General features: G+C 44.7%; 1 protein-coding gene across 4 annotated transcripts in view; it reads right to left on the reverse strand.

Moving 5' to 3' along the window:
- SYCP2 (synaptonemal complex protein 2) overlaps nt 1–13,374 on the reverse strand; it is a 123,312-nt gene that overhangs the window by 108,019 nt on the left and 1,919 nt on the right. For all 4 annotated transcript variants that reach the window (XM_069953413.1, XM_069953415.1, XM_069953414.1 and 1 more), the window contains exons 2-5: nt 9,370–9,416; nt 9,158–9,289; nt 6,750–6,880; nt 5,947–6,049 (exon numbers count right to left, since the gene is read on the reverse strand). In XM_069953413.1, the coding sequence (XP_069809514.1) occupies nt 5,947–6,049; nt 6,750–6,880; nt 9,158–9,289; nt 9,370–9,393 (390 nt within the window). In that variant the 5' untranslated portion in view covers nt 9,394–9,416. The remainder of the gene's footprint in view (nt 1–5,946; nt 6,050–6,749; nt 6,881–9,157; nt 9,290–9,369; nt 9,417–13,374) is intronic.

Consider the following 13,374-nt stretch of genomic DNA (forward strand, 5'->3'; position numbering starts at 1 on the left):
AATCGCAACTCTCTTCCTGCGTTCTCCCAGCCCCCTAATATTCCAGGCTATGATCTTAGTCCCCATTCAAGTATAGGAAAAAAAAGAGGAGGAAGAAGAAAAAAAAAAAAAAAAAAAAAAAAAAAAAAAAAAAGGAAAAGAAACCACTCCCCCCCACCCCACACCCCATCCCCCTCAACTCCCATCCCTCCCCCCCTCCCCCCTCCCTACCCCCAGACCCCCTCCCCCCCTCCACTGCGACCCGCGTAGAAAACCCGGGTCCCTTAACCTGAGTATTAACCCGCAGCTACCTCTTAATCCATATTCTATAAAATCACAATCCTTTTTGTTCCAGCCATGTGCTAGCCTCCGCCGGCGAATGAAAGAACCAAGCCCTGTCATCATAAAGAACCCTTAATTTGGCCGGAAAAATTAAAGCATATTTAATCCTTTTTTCCTGCAATCTTTTTTTAACGCTTATAAATTCTGCCCTTTTCTTCTGCGTCTCATAGGCGTAGTCTGGGAAGAAAAACACCTTATTATTATTACATTTAATCTCCCCTTTACCTCTGGCTAATTTAAGTACCGCCTCTCTATCTAAAAAAGAGAGGAATTTTAGCAACATCGGCCTCGGATGGCCCCCCGGAGGGGGGGGTTTGGCTGGGACCCTATGAGCCCTTTCCAACACATATTTTGAGCCTTGCTCTTCATGCCCCAATGCGGACCCCAGCCAATTTTGCATAAATACCAACGCCTCTTTGCCCTCTACTCCCTCCGGGAGGCCGATGACCCGCACATTGTTCCTTCTGGAACGGTCCTCAAACTCAATCACTTTCTGTTTCAAACGAGTATTCTCCTGTAGCAAATAGTTAATGTCCCCCTGCATTTTACCAACATTATCCTCTAGGGAGCTGATTCTGACCTCAGCCTCCCCAAATCTCTCTCTCACTTTATTGAGGTCTTCTCTCACCAGGCCAATATCCGCTCCAATAGCACCCACCTGCTGAGAGAGGGCCAACACAGAATCATTACATTTCCCAATGGCTGATAACACCTCCGCCAGCCAGACCGGGGGACTCTCTTCCCCCTCCTTTCCACCCTCCTTATCTGTCTTGGCCTCGGCTCCCCCTCTCCCCAGAGGTTTTGCTTTATTTGTTGTGGGAGAATTAAACAGTTTTTCTATTTTCCCCAGACTTTTCCTCCCCTCTTGTGATGGGCTACCTCCTTTATTATTCTTCTTTGAGGCCATGCTGTAGCCTAAAACTTTAAAATCAACCAACTTCCAAGTACCGAAAATTAGTAAATTTACCCCTTTGCACACAAACCAGTACTTAACCCCCCCTCCCAATACCGGGGTCCGATATTACACACTGATTAAACAGGCAACAATTTAACAGAGGCAGGGAGAGGGGAAAAAAAACAAAAGTAAATAAACAAAATTCATCCACATCCAATTGTCATCAGTCGGTAAATCAAAAAGTCACCCCTATAAACAAGTTAATCCGACTCTATTAGCTCGTCAATGTATTAGACTTCCACAGTTCAGTTCATCCGTAGAAATGAGAGAAAAACAATTAGCAGAGTTAGTAACAAAGATCCATTCGCCTGCTTAGAGAGAGAGGGTTAGTTCATCAAGCATGCGTGTTTAGTAAGATGTCGATCGGCTCCTAACAAGTTCATAAACGAAATTAATTATTGTACCGACTGGATTAATGCCTCTAGGTACATCCTCAAAGTATGTGCAAGTAGACACCAACTTATCTCCAAGTAGTTAAGCATCCAAGTTAGTTCCCACCCAGACTCAGTTCATCTGGAAAAAATATGTCAACCAGATAGGAATCATAGCGGAGATGCCATACTTCATCAGATCAGCGATCAGTGGGGTTAGTATATCCTTGAGGTTAGTTCACACACCAATATACCTTATCCTCAGAGGACACCTACACCCTTGACAGGACCAGTTTATCATGGATCAAATACACCGGGGCCAGATTTAGCCCATACAAATCTTGTCATTGGCATACAGTGGTCGTGAATAGTAATTTAGTTAGATCATCAGCGAGGTTAGTGTGTCCTTGAGGTTAGTTCATGTACTTTATCCTCAGACAACACCTGCAGCCTTGGCAGGACCAGTTTATCATGGATCAAGTGCCCCGGGGGTCCTCCTTGCCTGCCCCCCAATGCCCGCAGAACAGTAGACAACAGGCAGCTTCAGTCACATAGACATTTGCTGCTCTCTCACTGCAGCCTGGCTAGGGGTGCTCGTGCAGCGACACACTGCCACTGTGCCCCGCAGGAGCTCCACAGTCACAACCTGTTGCTTCCAAGTTATCCAAAGCGTGGTCTACTCTGCCACTGCAGCCACGCAACAAAAGACCAGCTTCCGAAGGGGAAGCAATAGCATCTTAGTCACTCTGGGCACTTATCCGCAGACACTCCGGGCAAATTATTAGCTCACCAACCGCTGACTCAGGCTGACCGACGGGGAGGAAAACATCCGTCTTCCGCTGCTGTCTTCAAGCAGTCCCGCAGCGTCGGCCCCGAGCCGGCTCTCACCCAGCTCCAAGGACCTTCCAACACGAGCCGACCGTCCTCCTCGGCGTGTCCGTAACAGCCCGCTCCACGTAACTTGTTCGGCTCCACTGAACCTGTCACCTGATGCTATCCTTCCGGGTCACCCAGTCACGCCACCGCTGCCTCTGACTCTGCCCGTTCCAAGACCGAGCCCCGCGCAGTGTCCCACAAGACGCCAGTGACCATCACATCCGATCCGACCTCCACATCTCTCACACGCCGGTAAGCACGAGGCGCACCATGGCTCCGGATCAACGAGGTGAGCTGCGGAGAGGCGTGTCTTAGCACCGCCTCATACTCTTCCCCTGTAAAGAGTCTAGGATTTCCCTAGGTTGAACCTGATGGACTCTTGTCTTCTTTCAACCTTATTTCCTATGTTACTATGTTATATTTATGGAATACTTTGGGGAGCAAGTGTCCTTGCTCCCCAAAGTATTCCATAAATGTATTCAATCAATTCATTTGGAGGGCACAGAGCAGGGAGGAAGAGAGGTGCCTATGCATCTAACTACCTCCCCCCTCCCTCCCTCCTCGGTGCTGGACACATTTACACTGTACTACTACTACCATACTCTGCTCATACTATGAGCAGATGATAGGAGGAGGAGTACAGTGTATATGTGTCCAGCACCCAGCAGGGATGGAGGGGGAGGTAGTTAGATGCATAGGCAACTCTCTATGTTACCATAGATAAGTGTGGCTGAAGGTTGGGCCACAAAAATGATTTCCTCTGGTGGGCCTAAGCTATTCCAGTCCATCACTGAAAGGGGTTGTACAGAAATAGAACAACATGCCAGTCATCTGGGCGATGTGTGTGTATATATAGCAATAATATAGATGTTTAGAGATATAGTGTATATACACTGTGTAATATATAAATAAATACGCATGCTATGGCTAAATATACACACCAGCCAGACCACTGCTTTTAGAACAGAGCTGTGGATGGTAACCTAGAAAATGAGCTGTCAACCATAAGAGGAAAAAAGCAGCATATCAGGAGAAGGAGGCAAGTTTGCTTAAAGGGAATCTGTCAGCTCCCAGGCCCTACCTGAGGTGCTGACAGTGTGCTGTAGCTGGCAGTCCCCTTGTAAGCGTAGTGCCTTTTTGGTAATTTTCCGTGCAGCGGATTATGCACATGTCTTCTATGACATATCTCATGTCTTCTATGTAATAAAGAGTCAAAGAGGAGTTGTTTGTGCCGCACTCTGGCACACCTCTCCACTCCTTCCTCCTCCCTCATCTTCATGAATAATCAATGCTGCCCGGCCTTCTGCTCGCTCAGCTGTCAGCCAGTGACTGACTGCAAATGAGTCCTCTGTAGGCAGGTTATGTCTGAAAAAAACATAGTTGAATCTCTGAACCCAAATGTGTTGGAGCTGTGCTCTAGGGTTAACTCGCCTGTCTAGAGAACTACCAGCAGTTCATTCTCTGGTTCAAATCCCCTGATGGAAATGAAATAGAGGTCTTTTTTCTCATAATTGTATAATTTTTAAGGCTCTGTTCACACACGGTATTTTTGCTCAGTATTTTTTTTTTCCAGTATTTTGCAACCAAAACCAGGAATGGATTAAGAACACAGAAAAGCTATGTTCCCACACTGTTGAAATTGAGCGGATAGCCGTCATTTAATGGCATATAAGGGCCGTTGTTTTAAAAAAAAACCCTGTAATTAATTGCCATTAAATGGCAAACATCCACTCAATTTCAACAGTTTCTGTGTTTTTAATCCACTCCTGGTTTTGGTTGCAAAATACTGACTAAAATACTGAGCAAAAATACGGAGAATGAACACAGCCTTAAAAATTATACAATGAGAAAAAAATACATTAAAAAAATTAAAGAACCCTATTTAATTTCCATCAGGGGATTTGAACCAGAGAATGGACTGCTGAAGGGGTCTTAGACAGGTGATTTACCCCTAGACCACAGCTCCAACACATTGGGTCCATGAGATTAAACTATATCGGAGCGTTTCTGTCAGACATAACCTGCCTACAGAGGACTGATCTGCAATCAAAAAAACTGGCTGCCAGCTGAGCGAGCTGGAGGTCAGGCAGCATTGATTATTCATGAAGATGAGGGAGGAGGAAGGAGTGCAGAGGTGTGCCAGAGTGCGGCACAAACAACTCCTCTTTGACTCTTTATTACATAGGAGACATGAGATTGTGCATAATCCACTGCATGGAAAATTACCAAAAAGCTGCTCACTAGGGGACTCCGAGCTCCAGCACACTGCCAGCACCTTACGTAGGGCTCAGGAGCTGACAGATTTCCTTTAAATGAATGTATTTGCAAAAATATTTAACTTCATGATCATACTATTAACTATGTTAATTGAAATAGGAATATCCCCTTAAAGGGGTACTCCGGCGGGGGGGGGCATTTTTTTTCACTGGGACCGGGGATGAGGTGGCTGAGGGAAACGACGTCCACTCACCTCCCCGGTTCCAGCGGCGAGTCCCAGCATCGCGGCACCCCAGTCCCCGGCCGCTTCCTGGTGTCTGACGCGGGCCCGAGACGTGACGTCTCAGGTCCGCTCAGCCAGTCAGTGACGGAGGCGGGACCCGTTTCAAGTCCACTCAAATCCCGCCTCTGTCACTGACTGGCTGAGCGGACCTGACACGTATCATCTCGAGCCCGCGTCAGACACCAGGAAGCGGCCGGAAACCGGGGACCGGGGCGCCGTGATGCGGGACCCGCCGCTGGAACCGGGGAGGTGAGTGGACGTTGTTTCCCTCAGCCACCTCATCCCTGGTCCCAGGAAAAAAATGCCTCCCCAGCCGGAGTACCCCTTTAATATGGTACTCTGAATGCTGCCTTGTGTTTATTTTGCTGTCTGAAGTAACACAGTTTATACCACTTTATATGTTTACCTTTTGAAATGTTTTATATTTATTTATTGTTTGAATAAACTTGAACAGCTCTTTCACTTTTAAAGGAACTTCTATTCATGTGTTCAGTGTTTCTTGTTTTTTTTTCTCATGACATGGGAGGTCGTACAAGCAGAGGGGCAAGGTTTAGTGAACAGCCCGGGGTCCACGGTACAGTTAATTTGCCACTGAGTATAAACACCAAGTCAATTTTACTAAACAGAATTTTAACAGTAATTTTAATCTGTCATATGGGCTTTCTCCAGCCATAACTGTCAGTGTACAGTACCACTGGATGTTATAATAGGGTTATGCTTCTTATTGCATAGCATCTGTTGTTTTTAGTCCGTGCATGGCTGTAAATATGTGTTACGCTATAAGCCAGGAATCTTCAGTCATGCATATGACCACTAGTATCCACACTGAAGGTTGCATCCAATTAAAAAAAAATAAGTGTACCTCCAGATAGAAAAAAAATAGGACCCAACAGCAAACTTTTGTGCTATGTATGTACACTTACCATGACAATATCAAAGTATTCTTCAGTCAAATTGAGCAATACTTCATTCCTGCCACTTCCATAACACATCAGAATGCTTCTTATCTTTTCATACCAAGCTACCATGTAAAAACAAGAGATCAGATTGTTACTATTACTACTACTTAAAGTGACACTGTCACCCCCTTTTTGCATTCTGACTTCTCTACACGGGTGTAAAGGGTAAATTTTGCAGTTTTCATACCTTATTTTATATCATACGTCATGGTGCTTGTTCAAGTAAAAAGTGATCTTTCAACTGCTGATTGTGCTAAGTGGGCGGCAACACCGCCACTTAGCCCCGTTAGCCCCGCCCACCCCTGTTGGTCCCACCCAGTGACATCATTGACACATAGGCCCCGCCCCTTGACAGTCATTGGTACGGGTCGACCTAGAAGGGGTGGGGCCTAGACCGTTAGGCCAGCTTGTTCCAATGGTTGGTGAGGGGGCGGGGCCTATGTGCATATGAGGTCATGGAGGGGTGGGGCTAACTGGTGATGTGGGTGGGGCTAAGTGGCATCGTTGCCGTGAAGCCCCGCCCATTTAGCAAAATCTGCCGTTAATAAAAGATCACTTTTTACTTGAACACACAACTTGACGTATGACATAAAATAGGGTATGAAAACTGCTAAATTTACCCATTACACCTGTGTAGAGAACTCAGAATGCAAAAAGGGGGTGACAGTGTCACTTTAAGAGAAGTAAAATATATCTGTGACAAATGGGCTAAGTACATCGTGGGTGAGAAAGACTGCTTGGCAGCAAATAAACCAATAAAAACACTTATCTTTTCTACAAGTCCCTGACCGATCGCTGTTGTGAGCCATTCTTCACCACTGGAAGTCATACATTTCGAACACTTATAAATAACACTGAACAACAGTGACACATTTCTTATATTTTTCTTATCCAATTCCTAAAAAAAAGAAGAAAAAAAAAAACAATAGAGGCATGGAAAAGGGCTAAAAAAATAAATAATATATGGCATGAATATAATCTATCTATTAACAAGGCTGGGCAAATGATTTTAGAAGCAATGCAGGTACAGAGAGGGTCCTGTTAGCCAGAACAATTATCAGGTGCTTAGGCCAGTATCACCCTGTGTAAAAGGGCCAGCACTGAAATGCTTGTTCATCATCTAATCGGTAAGGTTGCCTTTACACAGACAGATTATCTGACAGATTTTTTTTAAGTCAGGAACAGACTATAAACAGAGAATAGGTCCCAAAGGAAAGATTGAGATTTCTCCTCTTTTCTAATTCTTCGATTTCTGCCTTTGGCTTCAAAAATCTGTCAGATAACTCTCTCTGTGTAAAGGCACCCTTAATGTTGACTATCTCCCTGTGCAATAGGACATGTGATGGCAGCAAAGTTTTGCATGAATGACCCTGCAATCATTCATGCAGCCTTTCCTGTACTTTGATCAAGCCCTGTAAACAGCTCCTTAAAGGGGAACTCCAGAAGCCTTGTTAAAAAAAATCCAAACAAGGCAAGGTTTTTACCTATGTTCCCCTAACACTCTTCATGTGGTTTTACAATAGTCCCTTCTCCTCTGATACAGGCTCTGTATCTTTTACTGTTCAATTTCCCTGCACTGCTATAAGATTACATTTCTTAGTAGTCTTTGCAGTGCTTGCTCATAAAGTTCTGTTTCTCCCGATCCCATAACTTGCTGCCTCCCACTCAAGCCCTGCCTCTCCCAGGCCCTTACGCCCATTTCCCGCTCCTGCATGCACACAGCCTTCCCCCTGCTATCTCCTCTCTTCCCTGTCAACTACCAGAGCGGCACAACTGCACAGAGAGGGTAATACGTTATATAGAGTAAAACTGACAGCGATAAGCTGATGAAAACGCTCAGACCATTAAAAAAAAACCCTTAGTCCCTAGAATACCCCTCTATGGCCATAACATATCTCATCGAGGAGGATCTTCTGTTCACTACCCCTTCTATTAGTCAGGGCAGAGAACCAAAGCTGAGTATTTTCCACACTGAAGCATTTCATGTGACCCATGCAAAGGGTTAGCAAAACATGACTGCTTTCTTCCAAATACAGCACCACAGCTGCCAGTAGGTTTTTTTGGGTATTCAGTTCAGCTTCACAGAAATAAATAATGTTGATCTACAATGCCACATGCAACCCAGGGACAGGTGTAATGCTATTGACAGCAGCCTGGACAGCTCCTTTAACCCCTTCCCGTCAGCAATCGGTATATATACGTTCCCACTGCACATACCCCGAGCAGTAGGAATGTATACATACGTTCCTGACTTCAGTGGCTTCTGATGTGTGCGGGACTGCTGCAGTGAGAGCAGTCCCGCACACATCAGTGTGTCCGGGACCGGAGGTAATGAGAGGCAGCTGCGATCCCGCAGCTGCGTCTCATTTACCCCTTAAACGCTGCAATCTATAGCGATCGCGGCGTTTAAGGTACTCAGTGACAGAACAAGCTGTCACTGAGTGATCGCATGGCTGCGGGGGTCCCAATCGCTTGTGGCGACATGTGGGGGTAAGTCCCTTACCTTCGTCCTGTAGGATTGGCGATTCATGTATCGAGTCTGCTCTCAGGCAGGCTCTACACATAGATCGCCGATAACACTGATCTATGCTATGCTATGGCATAGCATAGATCAATACATGCAATCTATTGATGTTTTAAAAAGTGTAAAAAAAAAAAAATAATAAAAAAGTTTTTAAAAGTATTAAAAAACTCTTATAAACCCCCCTCCCACTAAAAGTTTAAAATACCCCCTTGCCCATTATAAAAATATTAATAAATTAATAAACATATTACATATCGTAGCATGCGGAATTGTCTGATCTATTAAAATATAACATTATTGTTCCCGCACGGTGAACGGCGTAAATGGAAAAAAAACACACCAGGATTGCTGATTTTAATAAATTATATAACAAAAAAAAATAAATAAATAAAAAGCGACTTTTTCAGAATAATATACAATAATGTGATATTAATAAACACTAGAGATCATGGTGCAAAAAATGACACCCCAACCAGTCCTGTAGGTGAAAAAATTAAAGCGAAATGGCTCATAGAAGGCGGGGAGGAACAGTGCTTTAATTTGACCCGTACATCTGGGCATCAAAGGGCTCTGTCGTGAAGGGGTTAAACAAGTCATAAAATACAAAATAATGCAAACATCCCAAAATACATAAAAGGACAATACAGATACCTGGGAAATCAGCTGGTCAAGTTTTATAAGCAACTCCTTGCTGCATTTTTGAGAAATGGAATCCTTTTGTAAAAATTCTTCAAGGAAGTGAAACTCGTGTCTTCTAAGAGCATGGTCAATCCATGCTTCTAACTAAGAAACAAAAAGGTCTGTATTACCACTTATTATTGCTGTGTATTGGCAGCTTTTATTCATCTCTTTGTGTAATATACCTTCATATCTTCTTTAATAGGCATTGTTATGTACTGGAAAATGCAATCTAGAAAATACCAAGATGATAGAGAAGTTACATTGCAAATAAATTGAAATGTTTAAAAAATTGGATGCCATCCTTGGGCTGCCAGGAAAACAAGGATACAGCCTATGGCCATGTTCACACACTGTGTTTTAGCATTACACAACGGCCATTGTTTAACAACATCGATTAATTACATTACAGTGTATGGAACCATGGCAGTAGTGTATACACAGTATACACTACGGCCGTGGTTCTCTGTGGCCACACAAAATAATTGACAGGTCTATTTTGTGCGGCTGATGTTCATACAATGGGTTAACATGACCTATGGCTGTATCCACGCTTTTCATGACTCCCTAGGTCGCATCCAACTTCTCTGGCTGCCAGGAGTCAAATGCTGAGCGTTCAAGTTAGGAGAATGTTGTCGAATCCGAAAAGTTTGGCAAGTCTGCTCAACACTATTCAATAGATATGGTGTACACCTCTAAACCTGTAGAACCATAGGGGAGCGGATACCCTCATTTCCTCTGCCATGATAACCGAGTCATAGACTTAGAGTAAGAATAACAGAGGAACAGCAAATCACAAAGTTACAAGAAAATATGTTCTAAAATAGTTATTTCACGTTTATAAAATGTCATCTTTCATATTAAGGGTGCCTTCACGCGTAACGGATCCGCAGCAGATATCACCGCGAAATTCGCTGTGGATCCAGTGCCTTTCATCCCTATGAGAACACATACTCGCAGCAGGATGTGAGTATGTGAGTTAACCCCCCACAGTCCGCCGCCGAGAGCATACATTACCTGCTCGCCGCTGTGGCTGCATGTGAGGCTTCCATCGGTCCTGCTCAGCCAATCAGTGCACGGCAGCACTGACCGGAGCTGGGAGCCTTACATGCAGCCACAGCGCCGAGCAGGTAATGTATGCTCTCGGTGGTGGACTGCGGGGGGTGTTCTCATAGGGATGAAAGGCACTGGATCCGCAGTGGACTTGGCTGAGAATTTGCAGCGTGAAATCCGCTGCGGATCAGTTACGTGTGAAGGCACCCTAAAAGTTTAAAGGGGTAGTGCGGCGTTTCAAAATTATTCACTAAATAACACACATTACAAAGTTATACAACTTTGTAATATATGTTATGTTAGTGAATGGCCCCCTTCCCCGTGTTCCACCCCACCCACGCTAGACCCGGAAGTGTGATGCACTATACTCACCTGATTCGCGTCGACCCCCGTCCGCCATCTTGGGACAGTGATGTAATCTTCGGGAGGCCGGCTGAACCGCTCCATCCGTCCCTCATGCCGACCCCCCTCTGCCGCGTCATCAGCTGCTCAGCCACCATTGGCTGAGCATAACTGTGCTCAGCCAATCGCGGCTGAGAAGCTGATGACGCGGGAACACGGGGAAGGGGGCCATTCACTAACATAACATATATTACAAAGTTGTTTAACTTTGTAAAGTGTGTTTTTTAGTAAATAATTTTGAAACGCCGCACTACCCCTTTAAATCTCCCTTTTCCTGTTTTATACACGATAAATACACGTTTTTGATATCCCCACGTGCAGAATCTCTATTAGGCTGCATTCACACTACGTATATTTCAGTCAGTATATGTATATTTCAGTCAGTATATTTCAGTCAGTATTGCAACCAAAACCAGGAGTGGATTAAAAACACAGAAAGGATCTGTTCACACAATGTTGAAATTGAGTGGATGGCCGTCATTTAATGGCAAATATTTGCTGTTATTTTAAAACAACGGCTGTTATATTGAAATAATAGCAGTTAGTTACTGTTATATGGCAGCCATCCACTCAATTTCAACATTGTGTGAACAGATCCTTTCTGTGTTTTTAATCCACTCCTGGTTTTGGTTGCAATATGAGGACCACAATACTGACTGAAATATACTGACTGAAATATACGTAGTGTGAACGCAGCCTTATTCTATACGTGCAGAAACTACTAAATTATAGCAATCCTCATCTTGCATGGTAAATGGCATAAGCGCAAAAAAGTTCAAAATTGCCAAAAAACTGTAATTAAAATGATCAAAAAGTCGCATATGCGCAAGCAAGGTACCAATGGAAGGTACAGATCATGGTGCAAAAAGTGACACCTCAAATAGCCCCACAGACCAAAAAATAAAGGCGTTATAAAGATCAGAATACAGCAATTTAAGGAATATTTCGGTTTTTTTCCCTCCGTTATTGCAGCATATTTTATGGAAAAATTAAAGCCAGAAAATCTGTCCTGATTTCCGTAAAACTAGGCTTACATATTTTCTGAACACTGTCCATACCGGAAAAAAGATCAGGAATTTTAGATCCTGTTCTATTTTTGGCTGGAATTCCAGCACGAACGCCCCATAGAAGTCTATGGAAGCGCTAAAATTCCAGACGCTTTCCTGATGCACAGCGATCCTCCATGCTTTCCTCAGCAGCAGCGATCTTCCATGCATTCCCCCCTGGCTTTTTCCAACCTCCCCCCCCCCCCCGCAGGTCCTCTATTCTCCCATACCCCCCAAAAAAATTGTCAGCGATCCACAGTATGTGCATTTGCTATGGCTTTGTTCAGCCTGGATCTCCTGGTGCATGAGCAAGACCAAATGTCCACACTGTAAACTGCTGTCTTTCTCATGCACTAGGAGGTCCAGGCTGAACAAAGCCATAGCAAATGGATATACTGTAAAGTGCTGTTTTGTTCATGCATTTGCTATGGCTTTGTTAAAGGGAACCATTCACCCCGTGGCCCCCGGCAGAAACTGACATACAGTGACATAAAGGTCAATATACTTACCACATCGCTCCCGGTCCCGTCCCGAAGCCCGTTGTTGACACGGAGAAATCGACGATTCTTCTTCATTATGGTAATGAGCGCCGCCAGGTCCGAAGTCCAGCCTTCTCCCCGCCTCCGACACTTGATTGACGCCAGGTCCTCTTCCTCCTCGTCTTCTTTCTTCTCGCCGGATCCCGCGCAGGCGCCGTGACAGTCGTTTTCGGCGCATGCGCAGTTCACAATTGAAGCCGCTCCGCAGCATCACTGTTTACTGCGCGTGCGCCGATTTGCTCGAACACCGTATCCTGTTTACCGCGCAGGCGCAGAAGAGGTGACGAGACCATCACAGCGGCGCCTGCGCGGGAATTCGGCAGAAGACTGAAGACGTCAATCAAGTTCCAGGAGGCGTGGATGGGCGGCGACGAGAAGAGGACCTCATGAATAAGTTGGACTCGTCCGTCGTTTTCTATGGACGTTGGACTCATCTCAGCTCATTACCATAATGGGCGGGAGAAGAAGAATCGGCAATTTCTCCGTGTCAACAACGGGATCCGGGACGGGACCGGGAGCGATGTGGTAAGTATATTGACCTTTATGTCACTGTATGTCAGTTTCTGCCGGGGGCCACGGGGTGAATGGTTCCCTTTAAGCCTGGACCTCCTGGTGCATGAACATGCAACTTATATGCTTTTACTATAGCTCTACCTCCTGTAAATCCCGCCCCCATACTAGACCATATTGAAAACTTTTTTTTATAATACGGAAATCTTGAAGGCATTTCCTGATGGTAAAAACGGATTACTGTCAGGAGGTCCTAATGGTTTCCTGAAGCCAAACTGACACAGATGTGTGAATGGTGCCTAAATCTGTTATTGCAAAGTACAATTGGTATCACAAAAAATAAGGGCTCATGTGGGTGTGTAGGTGAAAAAATACAAGCGCTATGCTCTTTTAAACATGAGGAGGAAAAAACAAAACTGCAAAAACTAAAGTTGGCCGAGAAGAAAAGAGGTTAAAGTACATGGAAACAAATTTATTATTGCTGTGTTGCCACTGGTTCACACTGTGTTTTTGCATCTGTTTCACAATACCTATTTTTAAAATGTTTAAACCCACTGTAACACTTGGCAAATGGATTTTTTTCTTCATATAACCTGGTCGGCTGCGTCTGCTTCTCCAACTGCAATTAGGCCGGGTCGGT

This window comes from Dendropsophus ebraccatus, chromosome 14 (genome assembly GCF_027789765.1).
Source record: "Dendropsophus ebraccatus isolate aDenEbr1 chromosome 14, aDenEbr1.pat, whole genome shotgun sequence".
Classification (NCBI taxonomy): Eukaryota; Metazoa; Chordata; class Amphibia; order Anura; family Hylidae; genus Dendropsophus; species Dendropsophus ebraccatus.